The following is a 21,251-nucleotide window of genomic DNA, read 5'->3' as shown; positions in this document are numbered from 1 at the left end:
ACTTGCACTTGCAACTTCAACGAAAGTTCTTTGAAGAAAAAGAAAAATCAGTGATAAGACGACTAAGACGACAATCTTGAGCCAACATAAAACAACATTAAGCAACAATTGAACTTGAAACTCCAATAAAATTTCTTACAGATTAAGAAAAAAAGACAATTAATCCGACAATCTTTGAGCAGACAAGCTGAGCCGTAAAAAAAATATTTTAAAAAAAATGTTGTCATAATAAAAAATTTTGAGCGAAAAAATTGTTTGAACTTCAACTTTTATATTTTCACAGACCTGATTTATTCAAATAAAAAACATCATTTTTGCCGTTAATCCAATGTGAAATAGTTTCACTAAACCGACAAAACATAAGCCGAAATCATTTAGGCTGAATAAAATATTTCAAAAAACCGAAAAATACTCCAGCCATAGTTAGCAAATTAATAAACAACAGATGCTAACCAACGAAACTTGAAATAACAATAAAACTGCCTACAGCGCAAAAAAAAAACTGTGATATGGTAACTAAGCCAACAAATCATAAGTCGACAAACAACACTCAGACTATTCAATTTTTACCGGAAAATTTATTTCATACACAGCAGCATCAATTTCTTACAAATGAGTTAGAAAATTGTTTATGGGGAAAAAATTCTATTTCCCGATTACAAAGCATTTGCTTTCGCAAGTGCATTAAAAATTGCAAGCTAGCCAACATCAAATCAAACAAGAAAAATTCATTCGTTTGTCTCCATTCACCAAATAAAAAACCATTATATTCAATTGAAATGGGCAATTTTGCACATAAGATAGCTTAACAGAGCTCGCGCAGTGTTGAAAAATATTTAACAAATGTTCTTTATTTTATGTGCATATCTGCAGAGCTCGATAAAAGTACAAGTCATTTCCACTATGAAAAATTCGGCGTCTTACAATTTTTCTAGTTCAACAAAACTCTTTACTTCAGTAAATTCTTTTGCTATATGCATTTTATATTTTGGTAATGAGATGAAATAATATGCAGAAGATTCCACACAGTGATTTCTTATGACCACCTCCCAGCCAAATCGACAAAGATATTAAAAATATCACACGAATTCCCAAGCATGGACGCTACCCTGCACCAAACTGTTTAAACTAGTTGCTAGAATTTAGTATGCTTATAAAAAATCGAGGAGTCCATTGTATTCTTTTGATGAATAATTCAACGCTAAAAAAGTCAAGTGTCCGCTTACATAACACTTATCACTTAATGATAATAAAATTAAGTATTTCCAAACATTTTTAAAGTTTAAATTTTTGGATTATTTAAAAATTAAATGACAGTGTAATGCACTGCACGGTCACTATTTTTAATCTACCAAAAATAAATTTGAGAAGAGCTTACTATTTTTGAGTTCCTTTCCGGCAAAGATCAGTCTCTGTTGATCGGGAGGGATTCCTTCATTGTCCTGTATTTTGGACTTCACCTGGTCAATGGTGTCCGACGGCTCTGCATCAAGAATGATGGTCCTTCCGAATACTCGCCTGTTACGCCTGATTTTGTAATCAATTTCCAACAAACACGGAAATACAAAAATTACTTCAAAAATTACAAAAATTACTTCAGCTGACGAATGAACTTTGATTGTAACGGCAAAAATCAATATAAAAATGAATTTAAACGCTATCGGAATTGGGAATCCGAGTAACTTGATTTGAAAGCTAAGCGTGGATAACGGAACACTTTCCAAATCGTAATTTGACTTTAAATTATTTTAGAACAATCTAGAAAAAATTTTTCTTCTCTCTACTGTTGGCCTAACTTTCGTGGGGGAATGTGACGTCATTAATTTTGCCGTAGCCAGTCCTACTTCGAAGATGCGAGTGATACTGTGCCCTCCTCTAACTATGACCGCTGTGGGATTCGTAACAGCGATGTTCGTGTTAGAGGCTGCGCGTCTTACCTACTCGGCCACGGCCGCTCGGGAAAGATTTTCAACTTGAGTAACGCAATCACCGCGGTTCAATAAGCATCATGAGTTGAATAAGAATTCCAAATCTTTATCCTATGGCAAATAGGCCGACAACTTTTGGGTAGACCCTAATTGAGCCGAAAACAAACGTCACAGAAAATTTGGCGTTATGAAACCCGAAGTATTTCTTCCTCTCTTCTTGGCGCACACAAAACCGCAACAACCTATTTCGGGCAAAGTTAGATAATAAACCGATATAACATAAGCCGAGCCCATTCAAACAAAAATAAACAAAATCGAAGCTGGTAAACTTACAAATTACAGGACGACTATCATTTCTAGTTGACTTTGATTAAATCAGAAGAAAAATTTGTTTTCAAGAAAAATTCATGCTTCGGATAGTTGACCGAAAAGCAGAAAGTGGACAAACGGTTGTCCGACAATACAGTCCGAAAATAATTTCAACTTCTACACATCCAACAAAAACCAGGTCCAGTCGGAGCTCGAACTTCAAACCTTATATTAAGAAGGTGCGTGTTTTAACACTGAACCAAGGGAAAAGGGTCCTGAAAAATATCGAAGTTGCATACTAAAGCAAGGCCAAGTTCTTGCAGATTATTAGAAAAGTTGCTTATGAAAAAATTATAGTTCCCGATTACAAGTACACTCGCTCTCGCAAGCGAAAACAAGCATTTCAAAATCCGACAATTATAAAGTGTTTTCTCGGTTCGTCCAAAACGTTCTGTTTTCTGCAGGGTAAATTACAATTCTGAGTTACAGCTAAAGGATATATATTTGTTGGCTCCATAATATGGTGGTGATGTTTTTTAACCAGTCAGGGCTTTATCAGGGGCGTTCGTTTATAAGAGACTTTTTAAAGGGATTTTAACAAAAGGAACCCTAGGTTCCTGAAATGAAACAATTTATGTAACTTATTCATTATTTCCAGTTCTTAATATCGTATTCTATTGACCAGTTTTCATTTTTAACTTCCAATTTAGATGGAACCTTCGACTAAATGAACAACATTCTCTAAATCCAAATAAGATCTCGGAGGAGATGATTTACTTGGTTCGAAACATTCTGTATCCGTCTATCAGAATTCAGCATGTTGCATGTGTGCTTCGCTGCTTAAATTGGTCATCTAATTTGATAGAGTGATCATTCGATTGGTTCCTTTGGGCGAAAATTGTTCACATGGGCCGAACTGTTTATACAGTTCGAAAGACAGTGATGCCATGAGCTGAAAATGAAACAGATATTTCACCTTTGATCACTTGCAAAATTATGGGTTTGAAAAATTACAATTTGAGATAATTAATGAGCTATTAAGGGATAGCATGTTCAATTTAGGGATAGCATAAGCGTCAAAGTAATCCGGTTCAAGAAAAAATCTGAACTTAATTGAGGCAAGTTAATTCGTCCAGATAGCGCGTTGATTGAAAAACTTACCATTTTAGGCTTTTTCCTTCCTCCCACAGCTCTTCTCTCTCACAGCTTTCAAATTCAAGGTGTAACGAGTAATAATAAGGCTAAGTACAAAAACCAAATACGTTCGAAGCCTAATTGGTCCACATTTTAAATTTTATAGCAATTGGCGTTCAAAACAAAGAATATAACATTTTCATGCTGCAGCTCGGGGGGGGGGGGGTGGGGGTTCGTACTTGAAATTGCGCGAGGAACATTTGCAAAACAAATTAACATTCAAAAATAACAAGATAAGCAGTCTATTTTAACTTACGTCAATAAGGATCGTAATGCCCAAGACAGACGCGCGAATCAAGGTAATTCCTGTTTTTGGGGACCTAGGAAACTAGACGACAAGCAAATTAGATGACAAAATAATAACTGATTTTTGAGAACTACTTGTTGTGAATTTAGATAAGAACTGGGCCAACAAAAATTTTTGTTTAGAATGAACTTGCACGAAATCAAAAAGAGTATATTATCACATAACCGATCAAAATGTCTATCTTAAATTTACTACACAGAGGCGAAGCTGTGCTGAAAATAAGAAAAACCGCTAACTCGGTAAAAACCAAAAAAGTCGAATAAAATAGATCCACCAAAAAGAATAAGGCTAATGTTCAAACAAAAACATGCCCAAACAATAGAATGCAAAATTAGCATCGAGCATCGGGGAAGAAAATTTACAAAGACGAAAACCCTTCAAGCTGAAAAAAAAACCAACAAGACAAGACTTACAAAAAGATAGGAAGCCCCCTCACACTGAAAACACACATATACACAAAACTTTACTTGCTCGTCAAATGAGCCAAAATGAGGCCACTAAGTCGATACAACATAGGCCGTAACCAATTAAGCCGAAAATATAAAGAAAAAATCACAAAAAGGAATCAAAAAATTAAGGCTAAAAAAATTGCGAAGTCTACCTAACCCTCGAAACATTGCACACCAAAAAATTTTGAGACGCAATATGACGTCTTTGAGCAGATATAACATAGGCCGAAACCTATCACGCCTAAAACAGAAAAGAAAAAAGTTGTTGTCATGAAAAACTTTATGATTTTCGTCATGAAAAACTTTATTTTTTTAAAGATTTTAGCATTTTGTGTGATCCAGGTGAGCATTAAAAAATATGTTTCCATTAAAACGACCCAAAATTATGTCACCCAAAATTATGTCACTAAAGATAAACCGATAAAATATCGGCTTTTCGCCGATAATATATAAGCCAAATTAATTGGGCAGAATAATGAAAAAAAAAAAGAAAATATACATATCAAAGTAAATCAAAACACTAAAAATAACTACAATGTATCATAAGCAGACAAATAATAGGCCAAAAAATTTTTTGAAACGGAACATTTCCTGTTTGAAATACAAACAGGTCCTATCAGATTCGAACCTTTGCCATCCCAGGCGCAATCGTTACCACCAGACCAGGTGATCTTGCGACGCTAAAAGAATGAATTCATTATGAACTGAACCTAAATCACCATTTTAGATTCTGACCATTTTGTAAATAAAGTTTATAACATAAAAAAGACTTGTTCCTGATTGTAATACCCTTCCTCGTCGCAAGGATAATAAAACATTAAACCGAAAAAAATATATAGCACATTTTTGAGATGCATAAATTTTACAACTGTGTCATTAGTAACCTAATTTAAGGTTGGACAACCATTACTCAACTAGAAAACGAATCTGGCTTTGACTAAGCTTTTTCAGCTCGCTCTAGTGCTATGTTTGAGTTATACTGCATGGGCTGCACACCTCCGTTTCGCTGTGTATAATATGTTTTACAGCGGCAGATTCATTCATTGAGATTTTTTTAAGACTCTTAAAAATTTTGAAAAGAAAACTTAGACACAGACGCAAAGCGGAGCTTCGCTTTACCTGCGATACAACAAACATAAAAACCGACGAACAAAGTGAAAAATAATGGAAAAAAACGCAGTCTACCAAAATTTTTGAAGTATCGATAAAAGTTCATTCAGGGTAAACATACCAAGCAAAACATTTGAATATCAAATTAGCAACGGAACAAAACTTATGAAGCGGGAAAAAGCAGACAAAAGGTCGATTTTATAAACACAATTTGAAGTCTCCCGTAAGCTTCAATGAACAAAAATTCTTTGATGCAATTTAGATGGAAATTGCTTGCCACAGACAAACAAAATTCCGGCATTTAATTTTTTTACCGGAAAACAATTTCAACTTCAAGCATAAGGAAAAAAACTGCTTCTTGCACTGCATCGAAAACTTTTGTTAGCTCTCCGAATACGTAGTAACTTGATATTCATTGATTATCTAAGAGCAGCAATTTTTGGTTCGAAAATTAATTTCTTGCAAAGAACGCAGATTGGGGTTTTGGCTCAATGCTTTTTTGGTTCAAATTTTATCGTTTAGGTCCCATATGCTGCATGGTTGAAACTGACATTAATTCATTGAAATTCTCAGCTTGCAACTAACTTTGCTGCTTGCTTACATACCTCAATGTGTTACTAAATTTCCAGGTGTTATAGCGTGATTTTTTAAAATAAAATCAACAGCTTGACGAAAATGATGGGTTTTGCCAAAATTTATGATTTCTGAGGGGGCTTTTAAACTCTTAGTGGTAGTTCGTTTCAAAAATAGCCGAAAGGTATGGCGCAATTATGAAACCTAAATTAAACCTTTAAATTAGAATCTAACTTGAATTTCGAATTTAAATCTAGCATGTTTTTAACACAGAGGCGAATTTTGCGAAAACGCCAAAAAATGGTTTCAAAACTGAAATAATGAAAACTAATGCAAAAAAGGCTGGAATAATGAACATTTCAGCATGAGCAGGAAACGAAGGATATCAAGAGTCTCACGTCCTCGCATCTGCGCAGAGAGCTGTTGAATTTCACAAAACACTTGACACCAATAACCCGGATAAACAGCTGCCATTCAATTGTCTATGCCATTGCTAATGCCAGGCAGCAAAATTGCTACCAAAGTAAGCTTTTTAAGTAATTTCGATTGGAAAAAAGTCGACTCGTATTATAACTGAATGCGTAAAAAAAACATATCAGAGCTCTGGAAATATCCGTCGTAAAAATATCTGACCTATAGAGTTAGATTATATTGTCGTTAAATTTACGTCTTATTGGCATGCATTATCACAGAAATTGTATTAACTCTATGAGAGCATTAACTGTAGCAAAATCAACATTAGTCTACAAAATGTCCATTCAGAAAAAATTGCTACCAAAGTAAGCTTTTTAAGTGATTTCGATTGGAAAAAAGTCGACTCGTATTATAACTGAATGCGTAAAAAAAAACATATCAGAGCTCTGGAAATATCCGTCGTAGAAATATCTGACCTATAGAGTTAGATTATATTGTCGTTAAATTTACGTCTTATTGGCATGCATTATCACAAAAATTGTATTAACTTTATGAGAGCATTAACTGTAGCAAAATCAACATTAGTCTCCAAAATGTCCATTCAGAAAAAAAATCACGCTATAACACGTGGAAAAAAATTATATTTAGCGGTCAGAAAACAACAGAAATACACGTTAGCTGAAATTTTCAACGTATTAATGACGATATCAACCATAGAGCTTAAAACACCAAAACGGCAAATTTTGAGCCAAACAGCATTGAGCCTAAAAAGTAACGCCAAAACACCCGCCAGAAAATCTACCACCCTTCCAAGAAAAGAAACTTTGTGCCAAAAATTACGGTTTTTTCATCAGTAAATGTTGAGTTTTAATGTGATCGAAATGCTTACTAGTATTCGCACGCTGTCTAAATAACAGAATTTAGACAGCGTGCGAACAATTTTAACTTTTAAAAAATACATTTTTATTTTTTGCTGGTATTTTGGGTAGCAGTAATGGGTTGAGCTCAAAATTGGAGAAAAAACAACTTGATGTGCTAGAAAACGTTCTCGAAAGTGATTTTGAAATTAGTAACATTATTCCTTTGCCTGTTGATAATCAGTCTGAAAAAAAAACACTCACACCGGTTTTCTCGAGACAATTTTTCGAATTATCTTGTTGGAATCCAAATCACGACTGAACAGGCGTGAGTGAACAATCTCCCCCTCCCCTATGGTATCTTCTTAAGAAACACCACCCCTATAAATAAATACAGTGAAATAGCGATAGCGGTTTCTATTGGAAATTCTTATTTTGCTGCATTCTGATTGGTCGAATATTTTTCTAGCTACTTAACATCCTCCTTCTTGAAATGAGTGGAAATTTTAAAGTAGATCCGAAAAGTCTTTTTATGATAACACACTTAGTTTACTGAGCATTTTTCTTGCGGTACTCTTACCCCAACTCATAGTTCCTTGCGACGGGTGTCCACAAAAAGTTTCCCTAAGAAAAGAAAAGCGCGATCTGAAAATAGTCAGGCCATTCAGCCAGAAGTCATCAGCCAGGGGTGGTTTTTCAAAAAAATTTTGGCGACCTTTTTCTTTCGGTCGACCAAATTGATTTTCCGAGCTCTCCAACAGCACTAAAAAGACGCTGTTTTTCCCAAATTTTCTGCGCCGTTTTTGGGCACTTTTTGGAAAATTTTGACATAAAAATCAGGTTTATTCGGCGCGCAGTTCCCCTCAAATTTTGTATATATTGGCGCCCAAGGCGTCTTTAAAAAAATTTTAGGGTCGGTTGGCCAAAAATGGATTTCTTAAAAAGAACCAAAGTGGGCCCTTTGGGTCAGCAGGGGGTTGAATCAGTGAGGAGGGGGTTTCCGCCACCCCTAAATCCGCCCCTGCATACTTATGTACATACGTACTTACATGTATACATACATATATACATACATACACGCATAAAAACATACAAACAGAGGCGAAGCACAAACACAAACATAGAAAAAAACAAGTCAAAAAAAAATTTGCATGTTGAAAAAACTAGTTGAACCATAATTTTCGCATGTAACGATAAAATTAATTAGGAGCCCAGCTGAAACTGGAGGTACGTGCTAGATATTGAATGATTTTGCTATACTGATGCGACAAAAAAAATGTGATATCGAAAACTGGACTTTGTCCAAAACCTCAGTTGTTTCTCTACTAAAATAAGTGAGAGGAGTATAAAATTTTGAGATAATTTATTTTCACAGAGAGGTTTAATTTCTTCTTGCTAAAAATAAGGATTCTCCGCTTCTGCAGGAACAATTATCGCCACCGGTTTTTCATTTGAACTTTTCATCTCAGGTTTGATTGAATAAATTTTCAGAAAATTAAAAAAAAATTTCTAAAAACCGGTCAAAAGTTCTAAAAAACGGCCAAAAGACTTTCGAAAATCCCGCATTTTTTTTCTGCGAAAAGCGGTTTAAGACCGATTAAGCAGAGAACATTACCAACACCGGGTTTCTCGATTGAACAAACCTGGGAATTGGCGCGATAGTTTTCGACTAAAGTAAAAAAATTTCCAAAAAACTGTCAGTTTTAAAACTTTAACTTGTTTCAAGACCATGACTTTCTTTATAGCAACTTATAAACGTGGGTTTTCAACAACCTGTTGTTTCGATTGAACCTATTATATCAGATTTGGCAGGATAGTTAGCGAGAAAAGTCCAAAAAACGGTCAAGAAATCAAAAATTTGATCTGTCTGAGAATCATAGCTTTTGAGTGAAAAAATAGGGCATAGCTGCTTACGCAAAAGGAATTCACCTAAAATGATATTTCAATTGAACCCAAAATGTCAGATTTAGAAGGGTAGGTTTCGAGAAAAAAAAAACGGTCAAAAAACAAATTTCTGAGAGGCATAACTTTTGGTGTGAGAAAAATTTAGGCGTAGTCGCATAAACAAATGAGTTTCTCACCACCCTTTTTTCGAATGGGCACCAAAATTTCAGATATGGCAGGAAAGTTTTCGAGAACATTCAAAAGTTTAAGAACGTTCAAAAAATCAAAAACATTTTCCGAGGGCGATAACTTTTTGTGTATGAAACTTTGTGAGTGGTTACTAATACAGGGCATCTTCCTACTTTCCGTTATCTCCATTGTCCCCACAAAATCGGACTTGAAAGATTAGTTTTTTGAGAAAAATCAAGAAGATTCACAAAACGGCCGAAAATCAAAATTTGCCAAAATTGACTATTCCGAGGACCATAATTTTACGAGTGAAAAAATTTGATCAGAGCCGCCTATGCAGGAAATTTTTCGAACCGTTCTAATCATTGAAACAAAAAACTCAAATATGAGAGAAGTAGCTTACGAGAAAACGAAAAAAAAGAGAAAAATATGGGTAAAGTATTCCCCCAGAAACTTTTTCGAAGGCTGTAGACAGAAGGGTTAAAAAGAAGACTCTGGGAGAGTAAACAGGCTCAGAGGGGAGTAAGTGCTCTGTCAATGTATACCCCTTTTTTGAAATTCAGTGAAGCTTCCGAGAAAAACAAAAACTTTCCAATAACAAAAAAATCGAAACTTCAACAAACCGGTTGATAAACATGCAACCAACTTAAAAAGAGCCGAAGGGAGTGTTGAAATCCTTGATACGGCCCAAAATTAAGTCATTAAGACGATTAAAAATAGGCCAAAAATATTTGAATTAGAATTTTTTTTTTAGCGAAACAAAAAAAACAAAGAAAATGCGAAGTCAAAGTATGTAAAATTACATATTACAGGAGTAAGTCAAACACTAAAAGCAATAATAAAGAAAACTCCGCGCAGCGAAAAAAAACTATTCAAAGATCTGACAACTAAGCCGACAGCAGATAAGCAGACAAATAATTGGCCGACAACTCTATTTGAAGCAAAATGTTTTCCGTTTGAAAGAAAATTCATTATGAACCTAGATACAAGTGATTCTGTTAAACAAGTTCTTGAACCGAAAGTCTATATTCTAGTTTTATAACTCTTGCTAACTGCCAGCGCAATTGTACACTGAAGCGGAGTAGAGCTTCTCACCACATGCGATAACTGAATGACTATCACTACTTGCAGTTGAACCGAAAATCGAAAAGACTTCAAAAAACTGTTTTTTTTTCTTGAAAAATAATAAAAATAAAAAAACTAAATCTTTCAACTGAATTACCTGCGCCTTTCAGAGGCGAAAAGAAACATTGCACTACTTGCGCTATGAGACATGCATAGCATGACAATCTAATCGAGGGAAATAGAGATGAAATCCGCAGAAAAAAAAAACATTTTTTTTTAAAAAGTTCAAAAAAAAATTGATCTATCAAAATCTTTCTTTTATTTGCGTTGATTTTGTCTTAAAGTCCTCTTACAAAATATGCCAAAAAATAACACAGAGGCTACTTTCGCTTCGCAAACACTAGCCAGAACACGAAAATAAAAGCAGCTCTAAAAGTGCAATAAAAAAAGTAGAAATAAGCCTCGCATTAGCAAAAAATTCGGCTGACATTCAAAGCTGCAACCTAGAGATTATGAGTCTCCCGCACTAACCACTCAGCCACAGAGGCCTAATAGTTATAAGCCAAAAACTAGAAACAAATAAAGCAGAGAACAGATGCTATGCAATTTGCAATGCTGTGAAATATCCAAATAAGTGAACACTTTTAGTTGCGGGTTAGGTTAGAAAAACAAGAAGGTTCGTAACAATACACTAAGCTGAGGCTAATTTAAACAATTGAATGTAACTACGCAGTCTAAGTTGACTTAACCAATGAAAACAAAAGCCGAAACCCCTTAATCGAAAAACAAATTTTAAAAAAACATTCAGTGCTTAATCGAAAAACAAAGTTTAAAAAAAAACGTTCAGTCAGACTTGTTAAAATGACAAATTACAAAACTTCAAATTATAGTAAAATATTTTTACATAAAAAAAGCATGTTTCCTAATGTAAGCCTATTAAAATTAGTACCAGATAAATAAATGCTATTTAAAAAACGCAAACTGAACCGACACATAAGACTAGCGGCCTTTGGAGGGGTCCCAGTGTCATTCGCCTCCTCAAGGTAGGAGGACCGGCTGCGGCGAAACGGATGACATCATCCCCCCCCCCCCCAACGGTTGGTCCGGCACTGAGCAGGACCGGGTGCAATAAAAAAAGTTGGAAAATATTATCTGCAAATTTGACAAGTGACATCGATCAACTCTTTAGATGACTTCACTTATTCTTATTGAAGGATAATGATTATGAGTATCAACATGCCTTTTGAATATAAACGAGATACCACATTTGTGCATGCTGATTCCAGATAATCAACACATAGCAAATTAAGTTAACTCGTTAAAACTTAACTCGATAAAACTAAGTTAAAACTAAATTCACTTAATTTCATAATCTCGGTCAGTATTATAGTTAATGCCAAATCTGAACGTGAAACTGCTCATTTTGACTCAGATTTCTGTTTTTCACTAATTTCCACACTTAATTTCTTAATTTATCTTGGTTAATAAACGCTGTGAAAACACTTACTTATCTTTTTAATATTCGTGTTCTTCAGCTTCAATTTAATGGACATTCTTGCTGTAAAAAGACTCCGACTGCGTTTCGAGTGTGGATTCAGTCCACATGAGATAGGAAAACTACAGGAACTTCTCGCAACTTTAGAAATTTCCACTTGCATCAAAACTGCTGCTCGAAATGACGACATGAATGAAGGCGTCGATTTAAAGAAACTTACCAAGACTGTTATCTCCGATTTCGAAGGCTCAAAATTCAACCTTATCGAAACAGCCGCTAACCGTATAGCATTTTTGTGCTTAACGTTCTCACGGAAAATAAATGCAGTGAAAGTATTACTAGAAAAACCAGGAGCAATTCGGTTTGCGCAACAGTCTTCAATTACCATTTCAAGAAGTCTAGAAGATTATCCAATCAATCAACTAGCAATTTCGATCGGATCGAATAAAAATGCTAAATTAAATATCCAATCAGCAATAACAAAAATCGAGCAATCTTTCGACTCAACTGAAAAAATCTCCAAATATTATATGACCAAAAGCATTGGCGAAAATGGAGAAATCGACCCGAATAAAGAAGATTTCATCAACGCATGCTGTTTGATCACAACACGAATGGACATGTTCATGGCTAAATGTCAGCTCCGAAAAATTGAGGCCACGCTTGGTCGCATTCGAGATCCAAATGACAAATTTGCAGCCCGAGAAATTGATTTAGATATTACGTTTGCGGGAAAAATTGGCAACGAGTTTTCGGATAACGCATTTCTGGACGTAGAAGAGGTCAAAAAGTTTGCCCATGTACTTGTGCCACTCAGTGACGTCATGCCAGATTTGTACGACTCCGAGTTGGCAGATACTATCTTAGGGGCTGCGCAGAAAAAAACGGGCTTGACTAAACCAAGCGATTACTTCAAAACATGTGATCTGTAGCTTTGTGACATGGTCCTACCAATCTGTAAAATATCTTGTAAATATCATGTTACATTTTTTGTAAGTGTGTGTGTATCTCTGAATACTTGGAACGCATACAGAACTAAGCTGAATAAAACTTAAGGATCTTATTAAGTTACAGAACAAAGATTTTAAGCAATATATTGATTTTTTGGAAAATAAAATGTACTAGAGAAATTTTTGATCTGGAGTAAGACAGAATCCAAGCACCAGTAATAGTAGCACCAAATCTAACATAGACAAAAGAAGTAAGAAAAGTGTCAATGAACTCATGGAAACCAAGAAATTAATCGAATTTTCTAATCAGTTTCTAATTTCGAAATAAATATATCATGTGAAGCTCTTTAAATTTCAAGAACCTTTTATGATTAATAATTGTTTCATTAAAATATCCCAACCAGAGAAAACCCGGGCTATTTTTTTAAATCGCTGAGAATGCTTAAAATGGTGGGTATTCACAGGTACAAAATCAGTCTAGTTAGTACCAAAACAAAAAATCAGTCGTTTAACTACCAAAACTTCTTCGATCGGTCGAAGACTACTTAGCCAACTACCGCGGTTTAAGGTAGCCGGTGGCAATACACACATGCGAAACGAAGCTTTTCAACAATTACGCTATAAAAACATTGCGTACTATGATAGTGGCTAGAAAAAAAGATAGAACTCTTTTTTCTGAAAATTAAATTGAAAAAAATGACATACAAACAATTACACCTAAAATTTTTTTATCGTTGTATCAGATTATTTAAAAGCCTTAAAAAGCATAGAGAATTATTTACCCAGCGGGAACTAAAGCGACAAAATTTAAGCCCAAACTAAATGTTAAAAAATTTTTTGTCACATTCAATCAAACTGATACACATAAGAGCATATATTTTGCCCTCGGAACTACGCAATTTAAAGTAAACAAGCTGCTATAACATGTATAACAAGCTGCAACCTTTTATCAAAAACGGAATTTTCAAAATCGGTATTCTAAGTTTTCAATTATAGAATAATGTTTGAATCAAAATAAAATCCTTACTGGAAAATAGGCGAATAAAAAAATCGATCCAAATAAATAAATAGCATTTCAAAAAACTAAAATTAACCAACGGAAACAAAGACAAAAAATACAAATCCAAAAAATGAGCAATTTTTGCAACTGAATTGAAAAAATTGTTACTGCTTGAAACGCAATCCACCTAATTTCTATCTAACTTATAAGATGCTATTTCTATTTAAATTTTCAAGAAATTGAAAATGTTTATCTTTCTTACTTAATTGTACCAGGTTGCAACACCCGTGCTGATCGCCAAGGTAACACAGAGGCAAAGATGTGCTTCCCAAAGACTAGTGAGAGCACGACAAAGCAGCTATATAAAATGCAATAATAAAAAATTGAAATAAGCCTCGAATTAGTTAAAGTTCGGCTACGTCTCGGATTCGATCTGCAGCAGAGATTATGAGTCTCACGCACTTATCATTCACGGACGCTTAAAAAATCACAAACACTAGCCGCAAATAAAGCAGGGAACAGATGCTATGAAATTTCTAATGCTACAGATTGTGATTGTAGCAAAAGTGCCACTAAATAAGTGAAAACAATGAACAATTTTATTTGCCAGTAAGCTTAGATAAAACAGAAGGTTTGCACTAATACACTAACACAAGACCACTAGTTTAAAAAAAATCATACCCTTAGTTGACTATCTCACAACACGTTGACGCGACTCCGGCAGTCAGTATATTTTGATTCTCAGACGCTTGGTTTTATGCTGCTTGAGCAATAGATCATTTTAAAATTCCGCTTGAAATATAATAACTAAAACCTACTTTCAAACTTAAAGCATTCAAGTTTTTTGCTCCATATGAAAATTCTTAACTGGATAGCGCATTTGTTTTGCCTTCCTTTTGGCAAATGAATTTGAAAAGAATTTTAAAAAAACAGATATCAAACCAAAGTGCCAATAGTTAATTAGTTAATTTAGTTAATAATTTAAGCGAGACAAACACTAGCGATAACACGACAAAAAAACTCTATAAAGTGCAATAATAAAAAGTAGAAATAAGCCACTAATTAGTAAAAATTCGTCTACATCTCACATTAAAACTTACGACCTACAGCTTATGAATCTCACGCACTAACCACTAAAAACAGCAGAGAACAGATGCTGTGCAATTTCCAACGCTACACTGATGTTTTTATATAAGTGAAAACTTTTATTTGCGAGTTAGGTTAGAAAAAAAGAAGGTTCGTACTGACACACTAACTCTCGCAAGTGTAGAAAAAAAACAATAGGACCATTATAATTGTTTTAATTGCGTTCATTGACACTGAAGAAAATGTTTACTAATTATGTTGGGTTTTGATACTTCTGTCTAATATACTCCTCGTATTTTCTTAGACTTTCTGTAGGTACGCTGTCGGCTCCCGATTTGCCCAACTGCACATAGTTCTTGTATATTTCGTCGTCTCTATTACTCGGCTCTTTCAAGTACACCTCCCTTTGACTGCTATTGGTCGAATCAAACAAACATCTGTGATCTACGAACACACTAGAAAGTGTATCTCCATTGTCGACAATTTTAGCGTTCAGAATTTTGGACCTGGAAAATTTCAAATCAGTTTCAACTGGTTGTTTTTGATTGGTATCGGCCGATTCTCCGCTTTTGAAAATTCCAGACTTTTTCCCGACCTCTACATAATTTTCATATGTCTTCAAGCAGTTAGAAGAAGGTTCTAGTATCTCAAAGCCATACTTTGCATCTCCAATTTTACAAGTCGAAGTTTTTTTCTTAGCTGGTTTTCCATACTTCGGGAACTCAAAAAACAAATCAGAAACTTCTTCGGCTTTTTCACGTCTCGTGTACTTCACCTTCGGCTCAATAAACGTGCCTTTTGTAGCCGCTGAAATTGCTGCGGTTTTGAACGCACTGTAACCAAAGAGTGGGAATACAAGGTCGTCCATCAGTGAAAACTTCTTCTGCAATTCTCCTTTGAATTTACTGCTTAAATTTGCTTTTTCGGTTTTCCTAACTAATGAAAAATCCTCGGCTTCATTTGAACTGGAACCCAAAAGTGCCGTAGTCGACGCCACTTTACCATCGACTGATTTAATGAACTCCTTCCCAGATTCTTGATAGTGGCCACTAGATGTCAACTTCAGTCGGTCGATTGTGAGAAAATGTTTGTTCAGCTTAAGCAACATATCGAAGCTGGTGAGTCTGAAAGGTCTGTAAAATTGGATATACCAATCGATGAAATCACTTCCTGATGATCTGCCTCCAGTTTCACTCAGTTGAGACGCCGTCGTCTGCTTCTTCAGAAGCTTCACGACTCCGCAGAATGATTCGTCCTTGGACACTTCGTTCCAAGCACGTGGCAAACACTTGACTACATCTGAATTGAACCACTGGTGGTTAGACTTCACTGCTGTTGTGATTGAGGTGTCAAACACATGGTGAAGTGAATAGTCTGACTCCATGTCCCAAAGAGGCAGAGATCGTAATCCATACAATGCATCGTCAGTAGCGATAGGTTGGATTTTATCGGTAGGCGACAAACGAACATTCCCCCTATAGAGTGTTGAGCTTTGGACTGCGTAAGCGGCCTGTGACTTGTGATGACTCGGAATATTCATAGGCAAACGTGTTACATGATGCTCCGATGGTCTATACACTCCTAGGAACACATTAATCGCTTCCTGTTTCTCCTTGTCTGAAAATGTGTTGTTGTAGTAACGCGATATGCTTTGCACTGTTGGGGTCAACCTGGTTCCCGGGATATGAGAGTGATACTTTCGTCTGTAGCCTTCTATTCTGTGCACTAGATAGCTACTTCCATACTGCAATGCAATAGTATCACCCAATGAATCGTATATTTCCTCCAACATCCGAACACAATGCATGTCGTAACCGATTTCGTCTCGATTTGTCACGCCGAGGGCTAGAATTTGTTTTCTCAAGGCCACCAGTCCTAAAGCGAATTGGGCCGTGTTGGTTCGATCCAAGCAATCAACGCAATTTACCCGAACAATTCCAGTTTGGATTAACTTATCCGGGGCGTCATTGTGCGTCAATTCGTTGGAAGCCAGAATTTTGGCACTCACTTTACCAGTGTAAAACACGCCAACCTTTTCAACCATACTGTTAGCTCGCTGTATGATTTTATCCAGGGTATTTTCACCTTTTCTCTTACTAACAGCCGACATATCTAAATGGTAGTAGTCCAGACGATCTTCGACAGGAACGAACTGATTGAAATATTGGATTGCTCTGGTGAATTCTCTCGTCAGCTTGTTTTCCTGGTGCCCTTCTTTCTTTTTGACCAAGTTGAAGACAATGATTGGCGATCCGTACTGCTTCAGCAGGCCCATGAAATGTTTTCCAGTTACAATATAACAAGGATCCGCACAGTCGAATCTTATTTCTGGCTTTGTTTTGAAACTCAAATTTTTAGTCGAAGGAGCAGTTTGACTCCACAGCAAGGGAACACTTCCTCTCAGCTGCACAAAACTTGAAAACCTTCCGTGCGTAAAACTCGACGGCATGTAGTCACCAACAAGTTGTTCAAGCTCTACTTCATTCGCTACATCTCCTTGGCAATTCGCTCCTCGTTTGTTGAACCTCGTACCGGCGTACAATCTCGAGCGTCGTGCGATCACTGTCAACAACATTGTTCGACGTGTTTTATTTGTCTCTAATGGTTCTACTAATACGTTGTTCAGAACACATTCAGACGACGCTTTCCGCATTCCGCGATTAACATTTGAATAGTGATCATCTACCCCGCCCATTTGTAGCTTCATTTGACTCACAAACCCGTGAATTACACACAAAACCCACTCATGGTTTTGATCATTGATATTCAACTCGTGCGAGGTTTCGGAATTCCTTTTTGGCAATCCAACATTTAGCATTGGCTTCAAAAGGAACGCATTCCACATGAATTTATCTCTCGGCATCTGCCTGAAGCCCAAAACTTTATTGGCACTATTCGGCGAATTCGTTTTAATGGGCGCCAAATTGTACTGCAATGTGTTAGTTAAATCGTATCCGTAACTGAAGTAAAAATTCACCGTGAGATCCACGCTTTGAAAAAGTTTTTTGTACTTCTCTTCAAGTGATAGCGACACAGAGTCTTTCGGCAGGGGTCCCAAAGGTATCATTTGCACGCCGTCAATTTTGTACACTGCATACGGTCCTATGTTGGCCACTCGCGATTTTTTGGTGATGACAATGATGTAATAAGGACCAATGAATCTGACAAATCCTATGATGCCGAAGCCTTGGATCATATTCCTGATTCTATACATCCTCGTTTTGCTTTGATCTCCCTCCATCATTTTTAAGGTCTCCTCTTTTTCGGATCTTTTCAACGGAACTGAAGTGTAACTTATATCTAGCTCCGTCTTTTTGGACCCGGTTTTAAAGATTTTGAGAAACCAGAAAAGGGTATCATCTTCGTTGGAACCAATGCAGAGATATAATTGAGAGTATTCCTTCAATTCAATTTTCTGGATTCTACTCGAAATCATGTGCTGTTTTCGCCAGTCCCATTGAAACGGCTCCATTCTGATTTGCGATGTTGAGAAAACTATTTTGTTCTACGCTAGGAAATTTGCCAACTACAAATGTCTCTGTTTGATTTGGATAACCTCATGGTTATTAAGACAGAACGGATATGCCTAATATGCATTTGAACAATCACAAGGCCTGAAACTTAGAAACGTCTGTCAATATTACGAATAGCACGAACAAATAGCTTACATCATGAAACTTTCTTTGTACAATCTAATTTTTTTTTATTGATAAGTAAAAATAAGCTACAAACCTCGAGAAACACTGCAAAACCTATCTCACTTTTATGCCTAAAGTTTGAAATAAAGTCCACTATAATTAAGCAGTCACTTTTGATTTTTTAAAACTTCAGACGGTTCAGACACACTACAGCTCCCTTATCAAAAAGACACTCAACTGGCTTCTTATTTCTAGTTTTATACTGATAGACAACTTTACTCTTTGTGCTGTTTTGCTCATCGCGTAACTTCACAGTAAGCGAGTTGGAATAAGACATTGTTCGAATCAGGTGAGCAAACTGCTCAACGGCTACACATTGAGTTGGTGTGAGGCCAGTTGGTATATGAAACACTTGTCTCTCTCGTTCAGCAACCCACCGATATCTGTAACGCAAAACAGTATCTTGAAAAATATGCTTGCTTCTTTTCTTTTTTGTAATCTGATCTGACAAATTGGAACTCTTCACAGGAAACTTGAGCGGACTTAAGAGCGGACTTTGGCATTCGGACTCCGGTTCACTCCAGGTTTTTTTGGCAGCACAACTGTTGTAACAATTATTTTCAATGGGACACAACAGGCCAGACTCTAAGATTGTGTAATTGAACTTTCTCAACTCCGCAATTTCGTTTACCTGTTGCTCATTTTCAATCTGATTTCTTTGTTTGTTAACATTTCCCGCAGTCCTTTTTACGGGGGGAGCTTTTCCTCTTGGATTGATTATCGAAGCCAAATCTGACATTTTCGTGAAGTACAGCGCAGATCGAATCGAGGTCTTTCTATTCTCTGCTCTGGGCTTAAACTTGAGGTTGTCAATTACAAGTTTTTCGCCTTTTTGCTTTCCCAGAGAAACTTTTTTGACTTTTCGTTTCGTAGGCATGATTCGGCAGCAATTCAACTAAAAATCTTAATTCGGATTTGAGCAGCAGCAAGAACTGAGCTTCTCGTCAATTCTATCACAGAAATTAGAAACTTGAAAAACAGTCGGGACACAATTTTATATCCGGATCTCCATAAAACTTATCGCTCTCCATAAAGGGCAAGCAGAAGGTCAAAAGTATCATAGAACCCGATGTTACAGTCAGGAGTTACTTCATCACAAATTCCAGTCAAAATCCTGGAAATTTTCTAGATATGGAAGTGAATATGATAAAAAGAAGATTGGAGTTAAAGAGATTAAAACTAAACTCGACACGAGTAAAAAAAAACAAGCCTGCAACATTGTTGTCAAAAACTAGCTCTGTCCAGTAATTTTTGGATTTCGTTTTCCGGGTCCAGTTCCATTCCTTTTTTTGAAATGGTAATCAGAAGGTCATAAGTATCATAGTAACCGAGGTTACAGTCAGGAGTCCCTTCATCACGTATTCCAGTCCAAATCCTTGGAATTTTCTGGATATGGAAGTGATAATGTGACATTCGACCAGAATGTCACAAATGCAATCTCTGCAGAATTCGGAATTTTAGCAGTAAGCCTTCCGGATTGGTGGTTTTTAAGAACTAAGGGCGTTATTGGAACGTTTAGCCAAACGGTGGAGGCTGGAATATTCTAGTATTTTAAAATTTCAAAAATTCGAATGATGACGTCACATTTCTGAGAAATGCTGAAACGGCCATTTTAACAAGAAACGAGAAAAAAAAACAACAACATTAGTTGCGCTGACGAGAACAACTTTATCGAAATTGAAGAAGTCGAAATTGAAGAAAAACAGCAGCAGATTGCAGAGAACGTTCCGACTTGCAACTATTGTGCTGCTACAATAGTTGCAAGGCCGTTGCGAACAACGGTGAAGGGTAAGAAACCAGCCTTCCGTGTTGTCGTGAAATCGAACTTGAGGAGCTTGATTCACCGGATTCAAGAATCCGGAAGGGTCTCGGGACGGAAAACTTTTATTGACTCTTTTGAACTTTTAGCATCCTGGCATGTCCTGACTTGAATTTAATTGATATTTGGATTAGTTTTGACAAGGATGAGGTGCTAAGAGTTGGGGGGGAAAGGTTTGATCCATCTTCGATGGAGATGATGATTTTTATCTACTGAACAAAAACAATAGTAATATAATAAGTAGTAGCCCTGTTTTTAGGAGTGACCTCGTGGTCTGGGGATACTGAGACCCAGCCATGAGCTCTTTATTTTTGCATGTAATTCAGTTAATTTTAGCGTTCTGGTCGAAGCCGGAGAACAGTAACGTTTTTGTCGACCCGATGTTAGAAAAGACCACCGAAAAGTACTGGCTTGGTAGAGACGGCGAAAAACATGCAAAGCTCTGTTTAGACGCTAGCCAGTCGTCTTAAGACTTAGTTTTGTTATCCGTCGATATGTATCTTCCGGGCGAATGTTACATGTATGTTTTTATGGCGCTCCTGGGTGTTATTCTTTTATAACATCATGACCGGCGGAACCGTTAACGAGCACTCCGCGCCGAGCGGATGCTCACATTAACGCCCTTAATAGGCCTAAACCGCCGGGGCGGAAGGGTAGTTCGGAACGCGGAGGCCTTCCGGATTGCCGTGAAAAGTTTTTTAACCTAGTTAAGACCGAAAATTCACGAACCAGGAAGGGTGGGGGGATCGGCCGTCTCCTCGTCCCCTGAGTGGTTGGTGACCAAAAACACTTAAAGATATAAGTAAAACCAAACAAAAAGTAGTATAGTACCCAAGAAAAACAAAAAACATAAAAAATAACCGAAAAAACCAAAAACAGTAAAAAAAGTAAAAAATCAGTAGAAATCATCCCCCCAGACAAGAT

The 21,251-nt window shown here is 36.4% G+C and overlaps 2 protein-coding genes across 2 annotated transcripts in view; one reads left to right on the top strand and one right to left on the bottom strand.

The window, feature by feature from the left end:
• The window catches only part of LOC134851282 (uncharacterized), a 534,247-nt gene that overhangs the window by 98,606 nt on the left and 414,390 nt on the right, over nt 1-21,251 (top strand). The gene's annotated exons all lie outside the window — the stretch shown is intronic.
• LOC134851247 (polyphosphoinositide phosphatase-like) lies at nt 15,003-20,372 on the bottom strand. The gene has a single exon (XM_063867249.1). It carries the CDS (start codon nt 18,280-18,282, stop codon nt 15,064-15,066), a length of 3,219 nt encoding a protein of 1,072 aa, XP_063723319.1. The 5' UTR covers nt 18,283-20,372; the 3' UTR covers nt 15,003-15,063.

Source organism: Symsagittifera roscoffensis, chromosome 1, assembly GCF_963678635.1.
Source record: "Symsagittifera roscoffensis chromosome 1, txSymRosc1.1, whole genome shotgun sequence".
In the NCBI taxonomy this organism is placed as follows: Eukaryota; Metazoa; Xenacoelomorpha; order Acoela; family Convolutidae; genus Symsagittifera; species Symsagittifera roscoffensis.
This window is presented reverse-complemented; position numbering and strand designations above follow the sequence as displayed.